The following is a 27,832-nucleotide window of genomic DNA, read 5'->3' on the forward strand; positions in this document are numbered from 1 at the left end:
TGTTCGCACACACAGGTTGCAGTTCTGAGCTACAGTACCAGAAATGGGGGGGGGGGACTGGTTCTAGGAAACCAGCTGTGTACTTTTAGTTTGTACTGAATTTGTGGCTTGAGCCTTTACTTTTCTCATTGTTTTATCACAAGAACAGCCCTCCTGGGTGAGACCAAAGGTCCATCTAGCCCAGAATCCTGTGTTCTGACAGTGGCCAATGCCCAATGCTTCAGAGGGAATGAACAGAACAGGGCAATTATCTAGTGATCTATTCCTTGTCTTGCACTCCCAGCTTCTGGCAGTTAGAGGCATTTGAGTAACACATCCTTCAAGGTGGTTTTAAAGAAGCTATAACTTCTTTACTGATGGTTGTTCAGTCCAATGGATTATTAATAGAGGCTGGAGGCAGTCTTATGCTTTGTATTAGCTGAAAGATGTCATCCTCTTTTAATTTTGGTTTAACCGCAGGAAGAAACGCAAGCTGGCATACTATGCAGTATGAGCTTTTCATCTTTAGATTAAAGAAAATGCAGCAGTAGGTTCTCCCTCTGCAGTGAAGCACCCAAAAAACTTCATCACACTCAAGAAAGTAAAGCAGATAAACTAATAAAGATAAATGTTGATGTCAAAGATTTTTCAGGCCAGTGGTGTTTGCTATATACCATTACAGTGTCATTTATTTATTAGCTAGCACCTGTTCCTGTAGTAACTAGGGTCCTGATCTGAAACCAGATGAAGTCAATGGGTGTTTTCCCAGTTACCACATTGGGAGGAGGGAAAAAATAAACTTGTGCAGGTCATTTAAACACTTTACAGTTAAATACGTGATTCTTTCGGTTAGTGGTATGTTTCCTGTCTGTGGAGCACAGACAAATCCTGGCCATGCCTCCTTATTTCATTTTATTTGAATTAAAAATAACTTGTTTGCACATATTTGTTTGCAGGGCTGATTAGTGAATGCAATAAAATGTATACGAGTCTAGTCAAGGTTGAGAGAATTTACACCCAATAAAAATGAGACCATTTAATTAACAAAAAAATAGAGGGGCCCCTCCCTGCATTCACTGAAGTTAATGGCAGAACTCATACTGATGCTGGTGGGAACAGGAGTAAGGCTCACAATGAACAACAGCAAAAATGTTAAAGTTCTAACTTATTTTAATATGCAAAATATTGAGTTTGTTTCTAACTGGCTGGAATTAGTGATTGGTTATTCTATCCTAAAGCATCATTTATGCCTCATATTAGATGTGTGTAATTTAGACTGTGCCTCTAAAGTATCTTGGGCCATGTCCTGCTCATTGGGTGTCAACCAGAGCTGGTCGGGAATTTTTCAATGGAACTTTTGTTTGCAGAAATGTATTAGTTTTGATGAAACTTCTGTCAGGAGGGTTTCTTGGGTCCAGGATAGGATTTTGGGAGGGAGAGAAAGTAGCCTAGTTGTTAAGGCATTCATCAGTGATGTGGGAGACCCAGGTTCAAGTCCTACTGGGCTTTCAAGTCATTTTCTCTCTGTGTCTCATGTTAGAGCTGTTCCACTTCACATAAATAAATATTAATTAGGGTAGAGTGAGGCTGACCACGTAATTAGAGCACTGACTTGGGATGTGAGAAACCCAGGTTTATGTCCCTTCTCTGCCTAACATTGAGAGCAGAGACTTGAACATGGGTCTCCCACATCCAAGGTGAGTTCCTAATGCACTGGGAGCTGGGTCTCTTGTATGGTTTTTGTCTTTCTCTACGCAAAAAAAATAAAATAATGTTTTGTTTCACCCTGATGTGGAATTGAGACCAATTCTGAAACTCCAGTTTTTCACAAACTGGAATTCTTGTTTTCTGGCCAGTGCTAGTGTTAACAGAACAAGTTATGTGAATAAGGTGAACAGGATTTGGACCAATATATTTTGTCCAAGGTTTTTCTTAATCGATGATTAAGCCATCTTCTGAACGAAGACTAAGTCATTTGACTATTGTTTATTGTCTTTATAACAGTAAAAGTACACACTGTAATATAAACTAGGGAGTTTACAAATAAATCTAGATCTTCTCTCCTAGTTCTTTCAATCTGTGGAAATTGAATGGTGCTCATCTATGTTTAATACTTATCCAGAAAGCAATAAAGTCACAGTAGTAGATTTATACAGGATGGTAGAAACCAGGTATTAACAATGTTCATTTTATGCAGTTCACTTAAAAAACCCAAAACAGCAACATAAAATTTATTTTTTAAACTAATAGCATAAGAATCCAATTTTTAGCAGCTGCCTTTCAGAATTGGCACTGGGAAGATACAGTCCAGATGTAAAGCTAACATATGAAGTGTGCTAGATTTAGATTTTTTTTTTTAAGCACCTAAATTATTAATTTACAAAGGGTCTGACCCTGCATTTCATTAGCGTCACTGAGAATTTTGGATGCATAAAGAATACAGAATCAGATCCCTAATATGTCAAATCTTTTCTGCATAACTAAATTATAATAAATCAGGTGTCTACCTTATTTGATCCTTCTATTTATACCTTTCATTATCAAAATCTTGAATTTTCCCCTCTCCTTTTTGGTTGACTTTTGGATAAGACGCCTGCCTTCCCTCCTCTTGTGCAGCCCTGTTGATTTCATTGAGGTTATATAGTTGGTACTGATGACAGCATTTGGCCAAAATTGTACATCTTGGTATTCCATGCTTTATTAAATGCTTCAGCAGGCTTTCATGCCTACATTTAAAGCAACTTCAGTTTATGGGTTAATGGTAACAATTGCTCATTGAAGGGGTGGGGGGAAGCATGCTCTGCCAATCGATGGCTCCCAAACTTTATGGTTCATGTGCCATCGTCTTAAATTGTGGATGGGTGGAACATCAAGCTCCACGATGTACCATAGTTTGGGAAGCCCTGCTTTCCCTCCTGTAACTGTCAGAATGAGGGATTGTCTTTACTTACAGCGCTAAAGTGGCACAGCTACACCAGTTAGGGTGACCAGATGTCTCGATTTTATAGGGACAGCCCCGATATTTGGAGCTTTGTCTTATATAGGCACCTATTACCCCCCCACCCCATCCCGATTTTTCACCCTTGGTGTCTGGTCACCCTAACACCAGTGCAGCTGCAATGCTGCAGCGCTTTAGTGAAGACACTACTACACCGACGGGAGAGCTTCTCCTGTTGGTGTAATTCATCTACTTCCCTGAGAGGCAGTAGCTATGTCAATGGGGGAAGGCCTCCCGTTCACATGGTGCCGTCTACATGGGACGGGGAGGTGAGGGAGGAGGTACGTTAACTCCTGAGTGACACAGTTATATCAACATAGGGCTGTAGTGTTACCCTAGCCCCTGAGTGTTTTCTAATCCTTTCTCAGCAGACAGGCTGCAGTTATTTATTTCTGGCTGGCTGATAGATGGTACTTTTTTTTGGTGGACTACATTGCTAATTTCTTCTGGTTTTCCATTAAATTCTTTCAGCATCACTGCACAGTGCAGAATTTGCGCAGAATTAATGTTCTGCACAGAATTTCCTTTTCCTCTGCAGAATTGATGCTGAAGAGTTGCTGACTGCCACTAGGGGCTGCTGGACCTGGCAGAGCCCAGCTTACAAATACAGGACACTGTTTTGGGGAGGAAGGAGAGGGGGAGTTGGAGGGCTCCAGGCAGCTGCAGTTCCCGGGTCATCCTGAAGGAAGGAGGTGGCGTACAGGAAAGTACATATAAGCTCAGGACCCAGCATCAGGCTTTCTCCCTCTGGATCCCTGGACTCTGGGGATTGGAGGTGTAGGTGTCTGGGTTACACCGTGGCGGGCCTCAGGGCAGGAGGGTGTCTGGGTTGGAGGGCGCCCTGTGGCTGGGCTCTGGAAGGGAGGGGATGAGGGTGTCTGGGCTGGTGGGTGCCCTGTGGCTGTGGTCTGGAGGGAGGGGATGAGAGTGTCTGGGCTGCTTGGCTCTCCGTGACTGGGATCTGGGGGGAGGGGATGAGGGTTTCTGGGCTGGGGGGTGTCCCAGCTGTGGTCTTGGGGGGGGGGGGGAAGTGGGTGTCTTAGCTGGGAGGTGCCCCATGCCTGGGCTCTGGGGATGAGGGAGTATGGGTGTGTGGGCTGGAGGAGGTCCCATGGCTAGGCTCTGTGGGAAGGGTGTGGTGGGTGGGCTGGAGGGGGCTCCATGGCTGGGCTCTGGAGCAGGAGGGGGCAGTGAAACAGGAACTAGGTAGGGTTATTTTAACTCTACTCTTGGGGCAATCTTTTTTGTTTTCTATATTGTTACAGTCACAGTAGCTGACAGGTATTCTGAAATAAATTACCACAATGAAACTCGCGTGATTATATAGTGTTATTTTGACAAAATATGCAGAATTTTGCGGAATTTTAACATATTGTTCAGAGAATTCCCCAGGAGTATCTTATGTGCATCTCCTTACGTACTGGGCAGCGTAGCTGGTCTGCCATGGTGTGGAGAGTATGCTGTATCTTTTAACAGGGTGTTGTAGAATATGCTGTTCTCTACAGAAAGGTACCTGGGCCATTTGGCTGCCTCTTGGTGCTTCCCTTGAGATGGTGTGGCTTTGCACTCCCTTTCCTACAGCCCAGGCCTTTAACGGCATAATCTGGCATACCATGACCAACAAAAAGGCCAAAATGCACATTTTAAAATTCCTGCTATTTGCAATTCTAGATTTCACATAATCAGTGCTTCATCAGAGCCTTCAATTGAAAAATGTTTCCAGTTGTCTCGTTAGGGGCCTGATCCTGGTATGTGCTGAGCAGTTCCTGAAAGTTGCTGAGCACCATTCCCTCCTCTTGTTATCAGTGCAAGATCAGGACATTCAGCATCGTGCGGGGCTGGGCCCTCATCAAACAACTAAACAGTAAGACGCAGAAATGCTATGCCAGCACTGGGCTGATTGTATTAATTCAAGGGTCTAGTCTAAGTAATGTCTTTGGACCCACTTTTCCTTTCACTTACTACAATAACTTCGCTGTAGTCAGTGGACACACAGGTGTGTGAAGCTTACAGGAGAATTGTGTCCAGCATTTCCATTATTTTAGGGCCTAACCTAGTGGTTAATGTCTTGTGCTATAAATCCCCCAATTCTGCCTTCTTCCCATTGTCTTCAGCTGGAAGATGTTTGTGGGTAGGATTTGGCCTTTACGGCTTCAAAGAGTTATAGACTGAGCCTTGATATGCGTAGCTTCAGGTGTGTGTGTGTGTGTGTGTGGGAGGGGGGTTTCTGGGCAAATAAGTATTTAATAACTATTTATAATTTAGAGATTAACACACAGTCTGAAATCTTGAGAAATTAGCTCTCTGTGTGTGAGAGTGAGACTGACTTCTGGGACAAAACAAATTAGATAAAATGGCAAAATGTTCTTGAAATCCGCTAATTACTTTGGGGGCAGTTTGAGAAGAGGAGCAAGTATTGTTAGGTTGATTCTCTGACCACTGCAATAAATCAAACCCACCCTCACCACTTGCATCTTTCTGTTCAACCACACTGACAATAAATCCTCTCCCAAATACCAAGTCAAATCAAAATCCAGGTTAAATAAATGCATCATCACTGTACGAAAAAATATGTAGAATTCATAAGGATGACCCAGGTGCAACAGTTCCAAGTTCCGTAGGGGTCTCTGAAGGATAACATTCCTCACCCCCCCCCTCTTAAAGAAACAGTCAGTCACTTAATATTTTCTCAATGCTTAGTTGAAGATTAAATATGAATGATAAATATGTATTTCTGGCTATTTTTTATTCCATTTCTTAAAGCCTTAGATCAGAGTGGTTGTCTTGCAATGCCTGGGCACCTCTGCTGTTAATCTCCTTTCTCATATTTAAAATGCTTGTGAATGAACTTCTAGGTGAAAAAAGTGATCGACTTAGCGTGACGGGCTGAAGCCATAAATAGCACAGCCAGGTACTGTGCAAGCTACTCGCACCTGAGTCTGGATCTGCAACAAACTCTATCGCGCTATGTGGTGAGTTTTCACAGGAGGCCTGGGCTCAGATGCTGACATGGAAAAGAAAGGTTCAGACAAAGTCTAATCATGAGAGCAGCGCTAGTGTTCTGCCTCTGGATTGGCCTCTCTTGGGGCAGTTTTCTGATATGCATGGAGATGATTGAATCTTGCAATGCACTGGCTGTAATACATGTAGGGGGATTGTGCGTATGACTGAGGTGAGTGATGGTGAACACTGGCGACTGTCCCACAGAGGATATGAGACCAGAGCATGTTAACAGTTTTCCTTTTGCTCAAATGACAGAGGCCTGTATTTGGGGAGCAAGGACAAGAGTTCAAGTCCCAACTCCCTGGCTATGTGTAATATATAGTAAACCTGTTTTCAGTGTAGGAGTTTTTTATGAAATCTCACTGATTGCATTAAAATTCTGATCTCTGTTTTAAACATGCACATGAAGTGACCTGTCCAGGACTGATCTGAAGTGGAATGTATAGGAGCAGAGATTATGGGGGAAGATCACTGGGGGATGAAGTGTTAGATGGCTGTCTTTTTCTAGATGAGAAGGGAGTTCTGTGTGCTCTGAGCATTGCTCTTTTTGATGGTACAATTTCAGACGTTTTGCCTGATAGCGGGGAGACAAATGAGCATGTGATCTTTTTACAGTTTAATTAAATTAGTAAAAACTGTTTACCACCAGACAATTCATCCTGAGATGAAGACAGACAAAGAGAAAGGAAACAAAAAGAGAAAAGGAACAAGGATAGCAAGCTGAGCTCCATCTCTGGCTGGAGGCTGATCCTTTTGTTCTACATCTATCTCCTTCTAGGGTTTCATCTAGACAGCAGCTCTCCCAGGCATGTCTTTCAAATGTTGCCTGATTCAAGGGATGACAGATTTAGTGCCCTTCATTCTTACTGCTGAGCGTTATTTATATCAGAAATAAGGAATCTTGAAAGTGAGGTTATACGGAGTCCTTAACATAAAGGAAGGGATCCCGCAGCATTCTTAATTTAATGTTGAATAATTTTTGTGTCCCCTTCAGTTTAGGTATTTGTATCTCCCCATTTAGGCCTGGTCAGATTGAGAGGGATGCTAACAGGTGTTAGAACTAGCAGGTCCCATTGGGTATCCAGGATCTCTGAAATGTGGCACTTCTTGAGTGACAATGCTAGGCAGCTACAAACTATTGTAAAGTTCATTAGTTGTCAGAAAGTTCTACAATAATGTCTTCCATCCTAGGTCCAATATAGACTTGTGACTAGGAGTGAAAGAAATGCTGGCCCCACTGAAATCGAGAGGAAAAATACAAGGGCAGGCCCAGAGAATGGAGAGAAACTTAAATGTCAGAAAGAAAGGAAGGAAGGAAGGAAAAGATGCCCTGTAAAAATGTATGTCAGTCTTTGTGCTGATTAGTTACACAATTGCAATCATCTACAACTGGTACAAATGCCATCGAGCCTTGGTAGCTCTCTTCATACATCTAGATTTTTGTGATCAGACAGAAGGTAGATTTCGTGTATATATGCCTGAAACTTGTAAAATCAGCAGCATTCATTTATTTTGCAACAGACAATGTTTTCCCCACAAGTCTCTTCTTTCTTGTTTGACATACGTTTAATCTGGCTGGCATGTCCCTTTCATCACAGAGAAATGGAGAAATTTGCCTGGGCTGGCAAGTTGCTCTATTCTCTCTTAAGCATACCCACAAGACAAAAGGTCAAAATGATTTAAATAGCACCACAAATGTCCATGGCTCTGCACAGAACGCTTTGGCTTAGGGATCTCCTCTGTGCCCACTTTCTGCCATGATATCTGTCTCTTTCTCACCTTAACGCTGTCTATAAAGAATCTGGTGGAAAGGTGAGATACAGACCCTCGTTTGCCACCTGGTCATTTCTAAATATTGACCAACTCCCAGGCTGTGAAGGACAATTTGTGATTGTCAATAACAGGTACGTGAGAAACAAGAAAATTATACTCACCATAGCACTTTTATATAGTGCCTTATGAACTTTATCTATCTAATCCTCAAATACCGCTGTGTGGTAGGTGATTGTTACTAAACCTGCTTTGCAGATAGGGCAGCTGAGAGGCCAGGTGACTTGCCCAAAATCTCATGGGGAGATGGAATGGGAATTCAAGAATTCTAAGTTAGTGTTTGCCCAAGGGGATATAATTAAGGCTCCATCATGTTGCAATGTGTTGCACTGAAATGTCACGATATAGCAATGCAACATCATTGCATTGGATCAGTATGTCCTCATGCCATCACCTTTTGTGGGCTTTTGGAGAAGGGGTTTTGAGACATGCCAATTCATCTTGCTAATTAGGGACCAGATTGTGATAGGCCTTTGGGTGGGTGTGCAGGAGAGTAGGGGTGCTGAGAGAGACCACTCCCCCCCCCCCCACCTCCCCACACACACACTGCACAAGAGCTTGTCACCATTGCAGGCCCTGTCCTTTGGGGAGCCCAGAGGGTGATACTTTCCCTCTACAGAGCGCAGGAGGAAGATTACTGGGTGGGGATTGCTCTATGGAAAAGATTGTTCTAGAACTCCTGGCTGTGTTATCTCTTGCCGTGAATCTGCAGAGCTAGAGGGCAGGAATGGCATGCATTTCCCTAGGCCCTAGCCGCTCCCCACCGCTTCCCTTAGTTCAAACCCACAGGTCACCTTTGACAGAAGACAGGAAGAGGGATAATGCCATACAGGAGCCGGAGACCCCCTTTCTGCATGGAGTTATGTGCCTGGATGGGACCTTCCTTGAGTGGAACGTGGCAGGAGGGGGAGGCAGGGGACCTTCTAGGCTGCCGTTAACCTCCATTTCGAACTCCAACAGATGCCATTTCCCAGTCATTGTGTGCTGTCCCTGGTTCCAATGAACACACAGTGTTCGCTTTGCTTTCCATGTTTTCCTCGCTGCAATTCCCCTGCAGGCCTCCCCATTGGCTGTCTCAGGTAAATTATATTTGTAGTATATCATATTGTACAGAGTGCTGCAGTAGCTTGGCCAACTGGTTTTGAGTTGTAAGTGTACATCTGCTGATTGTTTATGCTACTGAGATCTGCTAAAACAGAATGGAACATAATCGTTCATTTACGGGCCCCCTTAAAGGGACGTTGTCCACTTAAGTCATATTTCTGTCTGAAAATACTTTATGTACTACAAGTAGTAGCTAAGGTTATCAAAATGAAAGAGACTTACGTTTGGCAGCATTTATTCCCTGTATAATCAATTTCTCCTGTCCGTGTGGAGCTTTCACAGAACAGCAGGGAAGAGAAGAGCATTCGGGGTCAGGTTGTGAACATCCTACTTGCATTGGGGAGCAGTTTACTTACGCAAGTCATGATACTGCAGTCGTCAGGTCTGGTTGTGTGAGTAACTGATCAGCAGTGTCAGTCCGGGGTTGGCAGTCTGGACCTTAAGAAAAACGTGGTTTTAGGGTGGGGTTTTCAGAAGTTCTCCGTTTTAGTCCAAGTCTGTTCCATTGATGTTGATGGCAGCTTTACCCGTAAGAGCAAGATTAGGCCAGTAGTGAGTATTTTAGAAAATTCCATTCTTGAATGGGCAAAACTTAGCAGCAGCTGTCAGGCTCAGGTACGGCATCTGAAAGTATTTGTCAGTCTGTTGTCTTTTTTTTTTTTTTTTTTTTTTTTTTTTTTGTACATGACTTGACTTCCAAGCTGACAATATTTCACAGAGAGCTGCTGTTGGTTCCCCTGTTTAAAATTAATAAGGTTTCCTCACAGGTTAGATTAGACCAGTGCCTCAGCAGCTACGTCTGTAGGAATCAATGGGGTTTCCAGAAAGAGAATAAGTGAAATGCAAAGGAGAAATTTTGTAACATAACAGCTTGATTCCTTTAAATAAAATGGGAGTATGAAATACTAACATTACCTCCCAGGTGGGGAGCAGAGGCTGTCTTAACTTTCAGAGCTTAATTTGTCCATTTCTGGGAATGAAGGATTTCCAACCTCTGAGAATTTCTCATGTTCCCACTGCACCATTTCCCACCAAAAATACTACAGAAGGGTCTCCCTGCCCTTATTTAAAACACATATACACACACCCTTAGGTAAAATATAAAAGAAAATGATAACTTTCCTATAGTTTTTTTTCTTCAATCATCCTATAGAGGAAAGACATAATTTGTTATTAAATTTTACTAGTTTTTAGGGTAATTTCTGTAGACTCCTATTAAATGTCCCAAGACACCTTCAGAATTTAATAAACTTAAAATCAATTTCTTTAGTACTTTTCCTGTGTGGTGTCTCACTTTTCTGTCCTCTTACTCTTCTCTGCTTTCACTTCTCTTCTTTGCTTCCACTGCTGGCTCCAATCTTCCCACCCATCCGCCCATTGCTCTTTCATTCGCCCAAAGAGGCAGAAGAAATTGCAATAAAAATAAATCATTTTAGTGTCACCCACCGCCCCCGATGGCTTGTGGGAGAGAGCTGTCGCTGTGCGGCACACGGTGGGTGGATTTGTGCAGCCAGGGAGAGGAGTAGAAATGGACGGTGTTTCACAAACTACACTATGTTGTGGAAGGGGGAACTGGAGTAATCTGAGATGGGAATCAGCAATGAGGGATGGGGGTCAAGGGAGGGTTAGATGAACCACAATCTGTTGGGAAAGTAAGAAATTCCCAGAAGCAGAAAATCACTCTTAAATCTAGGCAGGTAGACTAGAAAGACTGCCATGTGTGCTGGTCATGTCTTAATGTAATATTAGCCTTTCAAAAGCTAAGAAACCAAATATAAAATTTAGAACATTAGTCTTTCTATCATTTTACTGGTGTGGTTTCTACACCGCTGAATTGCCCTTGTGCATGCTATGGTTTTATGACTGCCTCATTCCACTCCTTACAATACCACCTGTTTCGTGACCATCCAGAAAACCAGCAAAAGTTCAGATGCTTAGTAGAACTGGGACTTGATTCAGTTGATGTAGATGTTTGTTACACGCTAGCAGGATGGTGTAACTTATTGCCAAGGATACAGTAAGATGTGGTTGTAGAAAGGAAAAACAACCAACAAGAGAGTGTAAAAAGTTTAAGATAAAACAACTGGTCTCTAGCACACTAAAGATGGTGCAAATAATTGTAAGAAGGCATAAGATAAAAGGAGCCATCTTCTCTGCTTTATCTTGCAATGCATTGATCTTTCCTTATCCTGTTATGACCCCTGTCTTGGCCTGTTGAGCAACACCAACTTCCTGATGTAGAACGTATGTCAACATTTACATGCTCTCTAAATTGACCTGTGACCCATGGACTTAAATACAGCTCAAGCAAAAGTGTACTGTGGTGGACCTTGGAGATACCTTAATGTGGCCTTTTAAGAGAGGGGACAGCTGCTTTTTGGAGAATGTCCTGACAGCTCAATACACTGCCAGCATTACATGATTAAACCTGCCTCTCTACCTACCACTGGTATGCACTGTAATTGCAGTGATCTCTCTGGCTGACCATCGACCTCAAAAGATGGCCGAATGGAGGAAGATGTATAAACGTGTTTGCAATAAATATTTGAAACAGGACTGTCCAAGATCTTCTTTTTAAGGATGCTGCGTAACCTTAACTCCCTTTTTTTTTTGGTTCTGAGATTAAATCACCATCCATATGTGCTTTTAATGTAGCTTTGAGCTGTTCGTTTCTGCTGAATTCAAACCTGTTTGATTTGAATGAAGAGGCATCTGAATAGCAGTACAAAATAGCTAGTGACACATTGTTATACTGTTGTAACTTGTGCATCCTCAGTGGCGATACAGCAGGTTACCTACTGATAGCGAATGTTCATTTGCTTTATCATAGTCATAGAGGTGCTTTATCCAGAGGTCATCTAATCCATCCACCCGTGCTGAGGCAGGACCAAATATACCTAGACTGTCCCTGACAGATGTTTGTCTAACCTGTTCTTAGAAACCTCCAATGACCAGTTACCAAGGGAGGTTGTGGAATACCCATTCACCCTTGCTTAACTATTCTTAGTCTTAGAAAGTTTTTTGTTTCTTAATATCTAACCTTAAATCTCTCTTGCCTCGATCTAAGCCAAATACTACTTGTCCATCCCTGGGTGGACATGGAGAACACTTGATCATGTCCTCTTTATAACAGACCTTAACTTAGTTGAAGACTGTTATCAGGTCCCCTCTCAGGCTTCCTTTCTTAAGACTGAACATGGGTTTTTAACCTTTCCTCATAGATCAGGTTTTCTAAACCTTTTATCACTTTTGTTGCTCTCATCTCGACTCTCTCCAATTTGATCATATCTTTTTTTTTTTTTTTAAAGTGTGGTGCCCATACATGGACACGCTACTTCAGCTGAGACCTCACCAGTGCCCAATAGAGCAGGACAATTACCTTCCATGTTTTATGCACAACACTTATGCTAATACATCCCAGAATAACATTTAGTTTTTGTACCACAGCATCACACTATTTATTGATTTATGTTCAATTTTTGATCCCCTATAACACCAGCTCTTTTTCTGCAATATTGCTAGACAGTTATTCCCCATTTGATTTTTTTCCTGTTAAGTGAAGGCAACATGAACCCTCATGCAGTCCTGAGAATCACGACAGAATACTCAAGTTGGGGATCAATGAAGACTTGGGGTTGGATAGGTGATTGTGTTTTTGAGTATGAATGAGAAGGTGAGCTTGTACGTTTTTAGAGAGGCTGAATATTTGGACTTGAGAAGCCTGGGAGTTGAAGTAAAGACAGAAGAGGGTGAAGATCTAAGTAACCCCTTTTTTGGCAAAGTTCACATGTGGGGATGTTTTGGGTGTGACTGTAATAGGATTTACAGAAATGTGACAGTCCAGAAAATGAGAGCAGAAACTAACCTCTGTATTCCTTATGGGAGGATAGTGAAGTTGGGTGTCATGAGTGAGATGGGACGTTGAGCTCAGTGATGCCCCTATGTGACAATTTGGGTCCAGACACACCAGGGGGAGAACAGAAGACTGAACCCCCCCAGATAAGCAGTAAAACCAACTGATTGCATACTATGTTAATCAATAGGTTTTTATAGTACAATAAGGTCTCTTACGAAAGCTTGTAATGTTCTAAATGGAGTAATTGTTATGAGATATGTATACAGGCTTGATTATGAGCGTATGTATTTGTGTGTAGAAAACTGGTGCAGCCTCAGTTCCATGTCAAAAAGGGAAGGGCATCCCTAAACTTGTTGTCTACATGAAACTGTCTTTGAGAAACTATCCATTGCCTAGCCCAGGAGAAGACATTGGTGGACCATTAGAGATAGTGAAATGACATTGAGACAACTCAAAATGGAAAAGAACATAAAGTCAGGAAGCCATTTCCCCTCTCTGACTAACCAAGAGTCACTGTGGACAAAGGTGAGGGGAGAAAAAAGCTTTTTAAAAGCTGGCTTGGAACGGAGCGGTGTTTTTCTTTGTTTTTATCTGGAACTTGGGAGACAGCTCAAGGTGGGATGCTGTCTGTGAACATGGGAGCCCTCCCATAGCTAGGGGGTATGCTTGGAAACTGTTCTAAGACAATAGGTAACTTATTAGAAAAGGGATTTTGTCTAATATGAAAGTGTAAAGGCTGAAGTTGTCTCTTGGTTTTGTTTTCTGTGTAACTTGTGTTTGCTTTCTGTTACTATTCCATCTTGGAATATGTGGTTTTTCTTTTAAATAAACTTTTTGTTTTTATCCCAAGCAGATCTCTGATGTGCAAACCGTGTGGAGTGTGTGTGCCAAAGTAATGTGATAATTGGGGGGCTGGTATCACACCTTCGGGGGTGACAAACCAGAGGGGATCAATCAGAGTGTCTGGTAATTAAGAACGTGGGAAGATGTGTATGGGGAAACCCAGGACTGGAAGAGCTGTTGGTGTCACTCTAAGATGTAACTAGGCTGGTGAGACGGGATGAAACCTTATTCTTGTGGGCAGGTTGTTGATGTCACGGAATTGAACCAAAGCTGCCCAGCATAAAGACCCCTGAAGTTAAAGGGTGGGAAGAGACCGAACCCTATAGTGGTCTGGGTGGACCCCAAAACATCACACCTTAACAATCAGGGATTTGCCTATTTTGGATCTACTGAATGAAGGATATTATGATGAAGTAAATAACTCTTAGGGTGGGGTAGGCCGAAAAGGATCTGTGTTACGGTTAATTCACTTATATGTTGGGTATCATGGTGGGTTTTTTTTTTTCTTGGGGTGGAGAGAGATTAGAATTAAAAGTGTGTTGCATTTTAGAATAAACAGGAGCAGGTATATTCAAATAGCTTAGTGGCAGAGTGATAGAGGAGGGTGTATTGTGGGCTACAGAAAGGTTGTTTGTAGTGGCTGGAGTTGAAACCAGGAGGATGAGAAGGTTAGCATTTCAGGGAATTGTGCTGGGCTGGAGGTGGTGATCGTTTGATCTCAATTCCACGTTGGATACAAGGAAGCTAAGGCAGGAAAGCCATGTCTGAAGAGAAATAATCATGAATCAGTAGTGACAGGAGCGTGAACCATGCTGAGACTATTGAAGGCGGCTGTGCGGGGAGACTGCTCAAAGGAGTCTGAAGAGACTTTTGAGAGAGGTGTGACGCACTGAAGGCATTTGGGAATGTACAAGTGGGCAGGTGATTAATTATCCTGGGATACGGGAGGTGAGGTTTGAAGGAGAATAGGATGAAGGCGTGAGGTGCTTTTGTTGTCTGACAGGACCTCGTGGCAGAGAGATATTGGAAAGACAGAAAGATTGTGGGTAGTAGTTATCTGAAGTGATGTAGCTGACAACAGAAGAAATAAGGGGTTAGCTTCACCAGTACAGTCTGGGCCTGCTTTGTGCTTCTCTGGCAGCCGAAAGCAGCCATAAACCTGGATTAAGTGGCCAGTTAAATTAGCGATGCGAAGCAGCAGTAAACCCAGAGTGGCGCAAAGCAGCTGGAGCACATCAGTGATTCTGGTCCATTGAGTTCTTTGATCACAGGAGTAGAGGACGAAGCTTATTGTATTAGAGGCACCAAATTTCTTGGAGCCCTCGGAATTGTAGTCAGATAAGGCCAAATACTCTGCTGGAGTAAATTGGCTCTGCTCCAGTGAAGCCAAGGGAACTGGACCAGCTTACCCCAATACAAATTTGGCCCATGGTAGTTAGCACTCACTAGAACAGAAGTTCTCAAATTGTGGGTTGGGACTCCAAAGTGGGTTGCAACGCCATTTTAATGGGGTTGCCAGGGCTGGCTTACACTTGCTGGGGCCCAGGGCTAAAGAACAAGCCCCACCACCCAGGGCCAAAGCTCAAGCCTCAGGGCTTTAGCCCTGGGCAGCAGGGCTCAGGTTATAGGCCCCTGCCTGGGGTCGTGTAGTAAAGGCGGCAGAGCTTGAGTGGGCTCAGGCTTCAGTTTCCCCTCCCCTTCAGTGTAGTAATTTTTGTTCTCAGAGGGGTTGCAGTGCAATGAAGTTTGAGAACTGCTGCTCTAGAAGGGTCTTATCTAAAACCTGAGCTTTTTTATCTACCTTCGGTACTTATCTGGCCCCCAGTATCTGAGTGCCTCACTGTCTTTTTAATGTAGTTATCCACACAACGCCCCTATGAGACAGGGTAGTGTCATTACTCTCATGTTACAGAGAAGATCCTAAGTGACTTGCCCAGGGTCACACTGGAAGGCTTGTGGCAGAAGAAGAAATTGAACCCAGATCTCGCAAGTCCTACATGAGCTCCCTCAACCACTGGACCATCCATCCTCCTCCTTGACATGTCTGTACTGGCATCATGGGATGTGTTTGCAGTTCCAGTAGCTATACCAGAAATCGCTTTAATCTAGCTCACTTGGGTCCTTGAGCAGCGAACCTGGGGCACTGTGGGCTTCAGCCTGGGCTAGCCCTACAAGTAATTACTCAGGGTTCTAGGCTGGCTTGTACCGCCCGTGCTGAAGCATGCATTGCCACGGCTTTACTGCTCCAAGATCCGAACTAGCTAGATTGCAGCTTGAGAAGACGTACTCAAACTAGCTTGAATCGCACCTTGTGATTGCACTCTAGACATACCCTTTGTTGTGTAATGGACACCTGGGAAGCCCTGCTGTTTTTCAAGGCACTGACCATATGATGGCCCGAGAATGGTCAGTATACCAGGGAAACAGTGAAGAGAAGAAGAAAGCAATGGTATTTATAGAGACAAGGTGGTTAAAGAACACAGTTATAGATGTTTGTAAATAAGGGCTCGTTTAAGGAGATTTTCATGCAATAACTGGCCACGGTCAAGAATTGTGAGGGTATTTTAAGCTGTGTGGAAGTGGTGGATGATGGAAAGGAGCTAAGCCTGCGGATGTTTGTTTCTGTAGTTGTGTTGGTCCCAGCATATTAGAGAGACAAGGTGGGTGAGTTAGTATCTTTTAAAGGACAAATTTCTGTTGTCCCTTTCACCAACAGAAGTGGATCCAATAAAAGATGACCTCACCCACCTTGTCTCTCTAAGTCTGTGAAGGTAGATGAGGGTGAAGTTGAGGAAAATTAAAAAGGAACAGGTATCGCAATGGAGGCTCGTCGCTGACAAGATGTTTATTCATCTCTCCAGTGATGATTATTTTCAAACAGCAAAAGCCAATTTATGCGAGAATAAAATGTGAACTCCTGGTATTAATAGCACCCTATTAATTCTGTTACCTACTTCTGCCAAGAAAGATCTGTTAGCTATTTTATTTCAGTCCAGACAAAAATGTATGAAAAGCAGAAAAGCTGCAGGCCTATGACTCAAACCTGTAATTTCAGAATAGATGGGGGAAGGAGATACACATTCTCCACCCCACGGACGAAAAAAGTCAACAGGGAAAGAATAGGAGGCTTTCCCCCCTGAATGCCTTTGCCATGTCCCATTCAGGATGTGTAGAACTGAACTTTTGAGGGTAGTGATTCTTTTTAGTGCTTCTAGAACTAATTCGGCAAGACGGAAGGACCAGTCACCAGGAAGAATTAGTGATAGGCCTGTGAATCAGCACAGGTTATACTGACCGTTAAGAGACAGGTTGAAAAGGCAGAGTTTTCCTGTTGTTCTGAAATGTGGTGGTTCACTCTCTGAGCCAGTGTCTTATTTGGCGGGTGGATCTCAGGTCAGCAGTTTACCACCAGTTTGCTCCCCTTCGAATAATACTCAGCAACAGATGTGCACTGGATGGTTCCCAAGAAGGATTCTTCAAACCGGGCACCAGCAAAAATGAAATCTTGTTCGAGGCTGACCGTTTTTCTTGCCTTTAGGTGGGATAAAATACATCTACAGTAGCAACAGCCCACCTAGAAGGGACAGACCTGTTAAGTCATTGGGATAGCTGTGCTGGAAATGGGAGCAGAATATGGCTTGTATTATTTAAACAGATGTATCCTCGCTACTTTGTTGGCTGGGAACACAAACTGTAATGTAATGTGGTATGTAATGTGCCACATACCTTTTTTTTTATTTTAAACTCAAGATCATTATAATTAGGTTTTAAAGTCTTAGGTTAAAACTAATAGAAAGGAGGTGGTCATATCATCTTCCCCCGTCGGAGTCTGGGCCAGCTGCACAAACAAAGGTCTGAAAACACTGAACAAAAATGCATCCTAATTCAGTCTGGAGCCTGGAAGCCATGGTGATGGGTTGGGTGCATCAGAAATGTATCGGGCTTGAAATGTATAGAAATGTGGAGTTTGAAAATGAACTAAAGCCAAAATTTAAAAACTTCTTTTTAAAATATGGAATGGATTTAAAAACCTGAAACTAACTATTTGTTAAGTCTTGGAAGTGATTTGCTTGGTAAGCCTTAATGGCCTGCCCCGCTTGCTGGTCGTGCAGGACCATGCAGAAGGCCAGTTTTGATTTAAAAAGAAAAAGTAATGGGAAGCAATTTCTTAACACAGGTTTAAAAATAGATTTTTTTTCCTGTTTAAAATTGTTGCAGTAATTTGCTTTACAAAAAAAAAAAAAAGGCAGGAATCCCAGAGGATACTCGATTTACGGCACCATCCCTCATCCTAGTCTTTCTCTAAACCTAACTGTGCCACATGTCGTCGTGTTGAGAGTAGAGCTAGTCAGGGAATTTTTCAACCAAATATTTTTTTGTTGGAAAATGCTGATTTGTCAAAATTGATACTTAATGGGAACATGTGTGCATGTTTCAGTGGAGAATAACGTCTCAGGTCTAGGACGGAATTCCTGAATTTGGCAGAGTAGGGCCTTGAACCAGGGTTTCCTACATCTCAGGTGACTTCCCTAAGGGTTATTGGCTAATCTGAACACTTCTTTTGTACCCCACCCATCTCTTGATCTGAAATAGGAAACTTTAAAAAAAAAATCTGAACACTTTAGTAGGATGAAAAACTATTTCCCGCCCAGTTTTCCACTCCTAAACTCGGAATGGAATGGTATAACTGGAGTAGAGAGAAAGGGGGTGCATTGTGTTGCTAGAACAACAAACCACATCTGATCTGGAATTAGCCCTGTAGTCTGATTTGGTGGCACCATTATTTACTGCCATGCTGATGGGTCAGGTTCCAGGGCTGGCAGGGGTCAGAATGCTGGACAGGCAGCAATCTGAATTGCTGGGGGAGCAGAGAACACCTTATTACTTCCCAGTGAATCATATTTCTCATGTCGTCTCCCAGAATTGACCTGATGCATTGCCAAGATTCAGGGGAGTCAACCTGGGGCCTAATCTCTTCCATCCCCCCCCCCCCCCCCCCCGCCTTCTTTTGTGAATTGTCCTTACTTGCTTGTTTAGCCTTATTCAAGCCACTGGGTTTGCTCATATGGATAAGGATGTTTTGCAGGATTAGGCCCTAAATGTGGAACTGGATGGGGGGAGGGGGAGGGAAGAGATCCTGTAGTTCCTTCCAGTTCTTCTCATCCCTCTAAAGAGCGTCTTCCCCCCCTCCCCCCGCCTTCCCCGATCCTATCCCATCTAATTGAGTCATCTGAATTAACTATTTCATTAGGAGTATTTTAATGGCCCACACTTATACAGATGACTGCATGATGGATGGGCTGATCACAATAACCACAAGGCTTGTTGTTTAAAACTTCTGCAGTGCAAAAAGCAGTGTCCTGCTGCAGCCCCACCATTTGTGTACAGAAGGAATGTGCTTTCCATTTTTCAGCACTTGTAAGTCACAGAAAATCAGCAGAACATGCTGCGTTGTCAATATGACAACATAAAAGGAGAATTGTATCCGCTCACAATAAATGAGTGAAGATTGGGCCCTGTGTTAAAAATTTTTGTTGTTAGCCTAGAAAGCAACGGTGTAATGACTGTTTGTTTATAATAGGATCAGAGATGAATGTCCTTGGAGCTAATGTCTTCATCTGAATATGCTGACAAGTCCTAAGGGCCTGGCTAAACCCAGACTTGCTTCCTAGATTTAGTTTTGTAACTGATTTGACTGATTTTATCCAAGGAAGCTGAGCGCAGCATCTGGTTTATCAGGGAAGTCCTGACATTAGCAATCTTTTTCAGATTTGGCTAACTGAGTCATAAGAAGGTTCAGTGACATGGCCCATGTTGTAAAACCACATCAGTGAATTGTATAATGCAAAAAGCAATGCAAAGCAGATTCGGCATGTTTTGGTGGAAACATTTACTCAGGGGGACAATGCTTATGGAAGGCTTAGACCTTGCCCAGGAGTCTTCTGTGGGCATGCTCAGAGCAAGTGTCCACAATCGTCATTCCAGTAACCCAGTTTAGCAGCTTCTCCACTTTTCTGGCAGTGTGTTGATGTACTGCAGCAGGTAGTGTTCTTACCGTAAGAGCAGCACCCAAGGATGATCGCTGTAGACATGCTTTGCTTGCTGTTTCTAGGAAAGCAATTACTAGGTGAAGAAGGATATTCCCTGCTTGCTTATTAGGTCATCATTTCCTTTTTATGATGATTTGCCCTTACACAGCATATTTCATCCACATAGATGCTACCGTTTACCGTTCTTAGGGATTATTTCACTCACCATTCATGTGAAGTCACCTGTAGGGTAAAACATAGCGCAGCAGTGCACAAGTTAGAGCAGGAGTGAGAAATAACCTTCTTCTAGTGCTTGCTCGTGTCTATTCCATTCTAAGTGTGTGCGCGCCCACATGCACAGTTGGAGATTTTTGCCTTAGCGGTATCCGTAGGGTCGGCTGTGGCGCCCCCTTGAGTGCTGCGCTCATGCACTGCTGTATTAGGTGCCGCTGACCCTACACCCTCCCAGTTCCTTCTTACTGCCCCTGAGGCTTGGTCTGAGCACCTTGTCTTGCATCACAAGGGCATTAGCAGTTCTTACAGTTCATTGTTCTGTCTCCTTTGTTTTCACTTGTTAGGTACTTAGACCATTATGTTAAGTGTTAGAGTAGTAGTTTAAGAGTTAGAGTCCCAGCTGGGACTTGTCTCGGAGCGGGGCATGCCCCATTCCCCAGGCTTTAAGCCATGCTCGTTGTGCAGCCAGCCGATGCCCATTAGCTACCCCCACGATAGCTGTTTGGGGGATTCCCACAGAAAGGACAAGTGCAGGATCTGCAAAAACTTTTGTCCTCAAATTCAAAAGGAGCAGGATATTCGTTTAAGGGACCTCCTCATGGAGGCTGTGCTTTGTCCTGCCTCGGAGCCCTCTCGATCAGACTCCACACCCGGCATTTTGGCATCTGCACGCAGTGCACCACCGGCACCGGAATCCGTCCGGCACCATTCCCCCTCACTGGCGCCTAAGAAGCGGTTGAAGTCGGCAGGCGTACCGGCACTGCAGAAAAAGGGGGCTTTGGGCAAAGACCTGTTAGTCCACGTGCCCGCCCCAAGCTACTTGGGGACACCGGTGCAGTTGGACCCCATAGCCCAGCCAGGGACCCACCTCTGACTCCCAGGACCAGCAGGGGGTCCCAGCCCCTCATAAGGCCATCTGTGCCCAAAGCGGGCCTGTCTGCCAAAGAGCAAGTAGGCCAGTCAGCACTATGTACGCCAAGCTAGGCGATGGACCTGGCTAAGGCCACAGCATCTATGGGCAAGCCAGTTATGGGACTACCTCCTAAAGCAGCAGAGCATCCCTGGATCTCAGGCATCGATTCCCATCACTGCAGCCTAGGACCCTGGCACTGCAGCCTCGGTCCTTGGTCAGAAGACCCAGGTCCCTGATGCCAAGATCTCCACCAGAAGGCACGGGACATGTGAGTCACGACACCGATCCTCGTACCCACGGTACCATCGGGCCTCCCACCAGAGATTGCCAGGTCGCAGATCACCATCGCCTAGGCAGTCTCCCAGGCATCGACCCCTCCCCCCAGTGCAGGATCATTCTTGGATGCATCACCGGTCTTCGGCTCCTCGGTACCGCTCTTCAGGCAGAAACCGTTCCTTGCCCTCTCCTTGCTGGGGTCAGTCGAGGGTCAGACCCAGGCATCTACAGCTCCGCCCTGATCACTGGAAGGGCAATGGTCCAAGTCTGAAGGACAGTTCAGCCCCTCACCAAAAAAGGCGAATCACCACCGGGCCGCGAGACCAGCGTGGCTCCTGTGGTGGCGGCAGGGGCAGTGGCCTGCTCAGTGGCAGTACTGGAACCCGTGGCATGTACCTTTTTTATACCGTTCCCATACTCCCACCGTTCTTCCCAGGCCTCATCGGACAAGCTGCCCTTGGCACAGCCGGCACTGGAGTCCGAGCACGGTGCTGAAGCCAATGCAGGGGTGACACGTCTGCCCTTTGCCAAGAAGTCCTCAGGCTCTGGGATTTTTGTATACAGCACAACATCCTTCTCATAGCCGCACATCTCCCCGGGGCCAGGAACGCTTTGGCAGATCGCCTCAGCATGATCTTCTCATCTCGCCACGAATGGTCCCTCCATCCGGAAGTGGTCAGCATCATCCCCCAGAGGTGGGGGACTCTCCAGGTGGACCTGGTTTGCGTCCAGGAAGAACAGGAAATGCCACTTTCAGGGGATTGACAGAACCTCCCTGCCGGATGCTTTTCTGCTCCCGTGGTTGGGAGCTCTGTTGTATGCCTCCCCCCCCCCCCCCCCCGGTGCCGTTTAATTCAGAGTCCTCATGAAGATCAAACAGGATAGGGCGGGGTGATCCTCATAGCGCCAGCTAGGCCGTGCCAGTGCTGGTTCGGCACGCTGCTGGACCTCTCGGTTGCTGCTCTGTTACAGCTACCATTCAGGCCAGAGCTGCTGTCCCAGAACCAGGCAGTCCTCTGCATCCAAACCTGGCAGCACTGCACCTGACGGCTTGGCTGTTGCATGGTTAAATGCGGAGGAGCAGGAGTGCTCAGCCGGTGCCCAGCAGGACCTGTTGGGCAGCAGAAAGCCCTCCACCAGGGCGACCTACCTGGCTAAATGGAAGCGGTTCGCTTGTTGGACTTCAGATAAAGGCATTCAGCCCGACCAAGCCGCACTGCAATTAATCCTGAACTACCTTCTGCATCTCAAGCTCCAAGGCCTATCCCTTTCATCTATCAAGGTTCACTTAGCCGCCATCTCAGCCTTCTATCTGCTGCTTGAGGGTAGGTCGGTTTTCACTCAGGATATGACTGCCAGGTTCCTCAAAGGGCCTTGAGTGCCATTACCCGCATGTCAGGGACCACATTCCTCCGTGGGACCTGAATCTTGTGCTGTCACAGCTCACGGGACACACACCCCTTTGAAACTCTGACTTCCTGCTTTCTCCTTCTCCTTTCCTGGTTGCAATAACATGCATCTGCCGGGTCTCTGAGATTAGGGTGCTCACCTCAGAACCGCCCTATACAGTCTTTTACAAAGACAACATCCAGCTGCGGCTGCACCCAGCTTTCCTGCCCAAGGTGGTCTCAGTTTCATACGGGCCAGGACATTTACTTAACCTGTCTTTTTTCCAAAGCCACAGAGCATAGATTGCATTCCCTAGACATCCGGAGGGCACTAATGTTCTACATTGAAAGGTCCAAGCCATTTCACAAGTCAACACAATTGTTCGTTGCAGTGGCCGACAGGATGAAAGGTCATCTGGTGTCCACTCAAAGAATTTCTTCTTGGATCACTGCCTGCATTCGCTGCTGCTACGATCAGGCAAAGGTGTCCCTTCCAGCAATTGTCACTGCTCATTCAACCAGGGCGCAAGCCTCTTCAGTAGCTTTCCTAGTCCAGGTGCCTATCCAGGACATCTGTAGGGAGGCCATCTGGTCATCCATCCACACATTTATGTCCCATTATGCACTTACCCAGCAGGCCTGGGACAAAGCTGGCTTCAGTAGAGTAGTGCTGCAAGCCACTAGACTGTGAACTCCAAGCCCACCTCCAAGTATACTGTTTGTGGGTCACCTAGAATAGAATCAACATGACCAAGTACTCAAAGAAGAAAAAACGGTTACCTACCTTTTCTTAGTTGTTGTCCTTCGAGATGCATTGCTCATGTCCATTCCATTACCCCTCCTCCTACCCCGCTGTCAGAGTTGCTGGCAAGAAGGAACTAAGAGGACATAGAGTTGTTGGCGCCTAGTATACCAGCGCATGAGCGCAGCACTCAAGGGGGTGCCACAGCCAACCCTACGGATACCACTAAGGCAAAAATCTCCAACAACTGTGCACGTGGGCGCGCATACACCTAGAATGGAATGGACATGAGCAACACATCTCGAAGAACAGTCATGGAAAGGTAGGTTGTTGTTTTTTTTCCAGTTGACAATGCCATGGAAGTTTTAAGTAGACAGACTGCAAGTACTCAATGGGAATTCTGACATCCGCTTAGGATCAACATCCCATCCTCTGGGAGGAAAGCACTGTAGGACACTAAATGACGTGACTGGTTTTTACGTTTCACCTGAAAGGCAACAATATCCCCAGTAACTCCTTAACACTGTGACGGGCTCTGGTTCATTATTGACTCAGAGGGGAAGAATGCTGCCTACTAAATCATTAACATAACTTCCTCCAGCTACTGGGTTTTTGTTGTTGATCTCTTGTCCAAGTACTCAGTGCACTTAGTCCTGCTTAGCTTTGAGACCACAACTGAAGGTGGCTGGCTGCAGGGCTACTCACTTTATCCTAATTTATACTGTACACAGGCTATTCACATGTCCCATGGAACTACTCCTTTGACAATGCTGGTATATCAAATAAGGAATTTTGCAATAAAACCTACAATAAAGAAGCTCATTTTGCAGCTGCTTTTGACACAGAGCACCCTCTAACTAAGGCCGTTCCAAGAAACCAAAGATATGTAATGTTGATGTGTTAAGGAGAGTTAATAAATTCCCCTTGTGTGCTTTATTGGAATAAGTGCAACACCTTTATACCAGATACCCTTCTAATAGGGCCGGGTGGCATATGGGATGGTTCCACTTCACCATTTCCCATATGATTTAGGAAAAGTGAGCCCCTGAGTTTGACACATTTTCAGGCTTTCACTTGAGAATTAAATCTTGGAGCAGGTTGAGGACAAATTCCCCTGGTCACCTTACACGGGTGTATTGTCTAATGTCCTTTACAATTCTGGTCTCAAACAGGAGGTCTGATATTTCAAATTGGAGGAGGTTTTTTTACACATCTCCCTCTTGGGCAATAATAATCTCTTATCAGTCTTAAGAAAGCAATTTTGGGCCAGATGCAGAAAGCTATTTAAGCACCTAAATATGCAGATAGATGCCCAGTAGGATTTTCAATAGCACTTAAGTCGGTTGGGCGCCCAACTCGCATTGATTTCAGTACTTTTGTAATCTGGCTCTGTTGGCATAAGGTGATGTATTAAGCCCAGGTAGGCTTATGCAGAAGGGCAGTTGCATTCTTTAGCTTCAGACTCTGCTTTGTCTTCTCTAGGCTCCTGCTTCTGGGTAGCTGTGTTGGACGGAAATGTGGTGGGAATCGTGGCTGCGAGAGGCAATGAGGAAGACAACACCATGGAGCTGCGCCGCATGTCCGTAGATTCCAACTTCCGGGGTAAAGGGATTGCCAAGGCCCTGGGCCGCAAAGTGCTGGAGTTTGCCATGCTCAACAACTATTCCTCCATTATACTGGGAACCACGGCTGTCAAGGTGGCAGCCCACAAGCTGTATGAATCCTTAGGGTTCAAACATGTGGGCATCATTGAACACTACACCCTCCCTGGGATGACACATTCCATACTAGAGAGAATGTTTTTCCAGCTTCGCTACCACCGCTACCGCCTGCAGCTGCGCGAAGAATAGAAACAAAAGCAAAACAAAGTGTTTTCTCCTATCCCCTCAAAATTGCCCTTTTTTTTCATTGTTTTTGTTTTCAATTGTTTTGTTTCGTTCCCTCATTTCATTTTTAATTTGCTTTGTACAGCTTGATTGTACAAAATAAGGATCCTTTCTCGCATGCTGTCGGTGGTGGTGCTGAGGCTGGAAGTACTGCTCTCCTAATGCATACAGTGTTAATGACCTGGCAGGTCAGAGTGGACCTACAGCCTGTTGTTCCAATCTTACCCAGGTACCTACATAAAGCACAGAAACTTACAAACGTAATAGTACCACTGGTCTGGTGTACATAGTATTTTTTTTCAAATGTAAGATAATGTAGTGATGACATTCATAATACAGTAAGTGCAGAAATATTACTTGAATGCATTTCTCAGTATTTCATGCACCAGTAACTAGAATATGCATTCATCTTACTATAAATTACTGGTTAATAGTTTTCAAAGAAAATGTGAAAAAAAAACGCTTGCTACAATGCATGAAGAGGAAGTGTGTGCACGCACTCAAACACACAGCACTGCCATCCAGGCACTGGTGTTGCACTTTTTTTGGATGTGCCTCATTCTGCCAAATATCTGAAAGAACCTGGGTGCATCCAGTAACCATGACTTTTTCTCCATTCTCATTTTCCTTCCTAAGCCAGCAAACAGACTTGAACCATTTGAACTCTGAGCCCCATTGTAACATATTGTAAAGTAAGATCAAACTTAACTCTCTCCTGCGCTGTTCTAGATCCATGCATATCCTGCAGTCCTGGGCCAGACTTCCGCATGTGCATTGGAGTTTCTCTTTGCTGCCTTCTGGGTTTGTTTGTTTTTTTGTTTGTTTGGGGTTTTTTCTTTTTTTTTTTAATTTTATATTTGTTTTGGCTTTTGCTGAATGGTGTCATTGAAGCATAATGGAGGCTGCAGTTTCTATGGCAACACATTTGCACATAAATGTGAGCAACAAATCTAAACACTTCAGACAAGCAATGTGTGACAGAGAATTGCATTTTGGGCGTGTGGGGGGGGGGGGGGGGGAAGCATACATATTATCTTAACCAGCTGCTGTTTAATAATTGTAGATGGCCTCACTGCAGCCTTCCATAAAAGGTAATAACTGCTTTAATGTCAGATTTGTGAATTGTACAATGCAAGAAGCAATGCAAAGCAGATTCGGCATGTGTCTGTACCTAATATGTGTGTACAGTGCCTGCCAACAAAAGAATAACCAGACTACAGCTTCTTCTAGCCTGAAATACCAATTTTATAACTTATTTAAACAAATAACAACTTTGCATGAATTATGTCGGGGGGAAATCAGTAGGTTTTAATTTTTAAAATGTGGTATCAGAAATATTAAAAACATTTCTGGTTGCACTTAATTTGGTGTGGGTGGTGGGATTCAGCTATCTTATTACATTTAAAGGGAAACCTGGGAAAAAAAGTTACTATTCTATGAAGTATTATGTGTGTGAGGTGGGGGAAAGAAAACCATGATACAATTGATAAGGGACTGAACATATGTTCCTAACACTTATAACTATAGTAGAAGCAACTAGGTAGGAGAGTTTCAGAGAGGAGGGAACAAATTTATCCTTGTCAAATCAAATAGTGGAGACAAGTAAGAAGGTTACTAGAAAGAATTAAAGGAAGACCGGACAGAGAAGGCTTAACTAGTAAGAAGTGAGACAGAGAACACACATGTGAATTCTATTGTGAGGTGGAAACTAAAATGCTAGCCTTTCACTTCCAGTCCAGGGTCTTTCCTGCACTGAGATTCATCAATGTAAAGGTAGGAATTGGGTCTAGAGTTCATTAGTTCCTAACTGGCTGGTAGCCCATGGTACTGGCCTGTTAGACAGGAGAGCCAAACTCAGGAGTGTCCGTGCAATTCCTGCTTACCAAGGGCGGGGATCATCTCCATGGGTGCTTCTTTCAATAGGGAGGAAGCTTGCACATGCTTAGCAAGTGTTAAGGAGAAAGGCAGCTTTCACAGTAGAGAAATTGGAGCCTAATGAGGGTGTGAGGTTAGTCTCCTGAGCCCAGCACTTTCTTTCATTGTCTGCTCTTGCTTCTAGCTGGCAGGGAGGGAGAACAGCTTCCATACACAATACCAGATCCAGGAGTGAGCAGGGTGAGAGGTACCAGGGAGTAGGTGTAGGCACATCCAAGTCAGAAGATTTTTGTCCTATTACTCTGTTAAGCAATTCACACTCTCAGCCCTGGATTTCTGCCTGCCTCAATCTATACCATACATAAAATGGCAGTGCCCTCCGGTATATTGTCCCAGTAATAAAGGGAAAAAGTAGATAATGGAGGGCACTATTTCAAGAGACCAAGAGCTTAATTAACACAATTTCTTTGCGGGCTACTATCTATTTTTTAAAAGTCTTTCTATGCTGTACATTTCTCCTGAAGTGGAGGGTAGGGGTTTTTGTATAGTGTACAGAAATTGGCATAATATTTTCTTGCTGCTTTCAGTGATTTATTAACCTGAGTAAAAATAGACCATTATAAAGTGTTAGCAAAAGTGAAAGAAAAAAAGTTTGTGCCTTTTTTAGTTTATTTTTTTTTCTGTTGCTGTAGAATCACTGCACTAAAACCTTTCCAGACAATGAAAATAACTAGTCTCTTAATGAAGGGGAAAATACATAAATTTTTTTTTTTTTTATTGGGGTGTCTAATTAAAAGAATGTTCTTGGTTTTATTTGATACCTGTGCCTTTGTAATATGCCTCATTCATATCTATGTGATAAGCCAAAACTGGTTC

The 27,832-nt window shown here is 44.2% G+C and overlaps 1 protein-coding gene across 1 annotated transcript in view; it reads left to right on the top strand.

Moving 5' to 3' along the window:
• Positions 1-26,084, top strand: part of NAT8L (N-acetyltransferase 8 like) — a 47,876-nt gene extending 21,792 nt beyond the window's left edge. Inside the window, exon 3 of the mRNA XM_054029692.1 lies at positions 24,678-26,084. Coding sequence (XP_053885667.1) covers positions 24,678-25,045 — 368 coding nt within the window. The 3' untranslated portion in view covers positions 25,046-26,084. The remainder of the gene's footprint in view (positions 1-24,677) is intronic.
• Positions 26,085-27,832: the final 1,748 nt, after the last annotated feature.

The sequence above is a fragment of the Malaclemys terrapin genome, chromosome 5 (assembly GCF_027887155.1).
Source record: "Malaclemys terrapin pileata isolate rMalTer1 chromosome 5, rMalTer1.hap1, whole genome shotgun sequence".
In the NCBI taxonomy this organism is placed as follows: domain Eukaryota; kingdom Metazoa; phylum Chordata; order Testudines; family Emydidae; genus Malaclemys; species Malaclemys terrapin.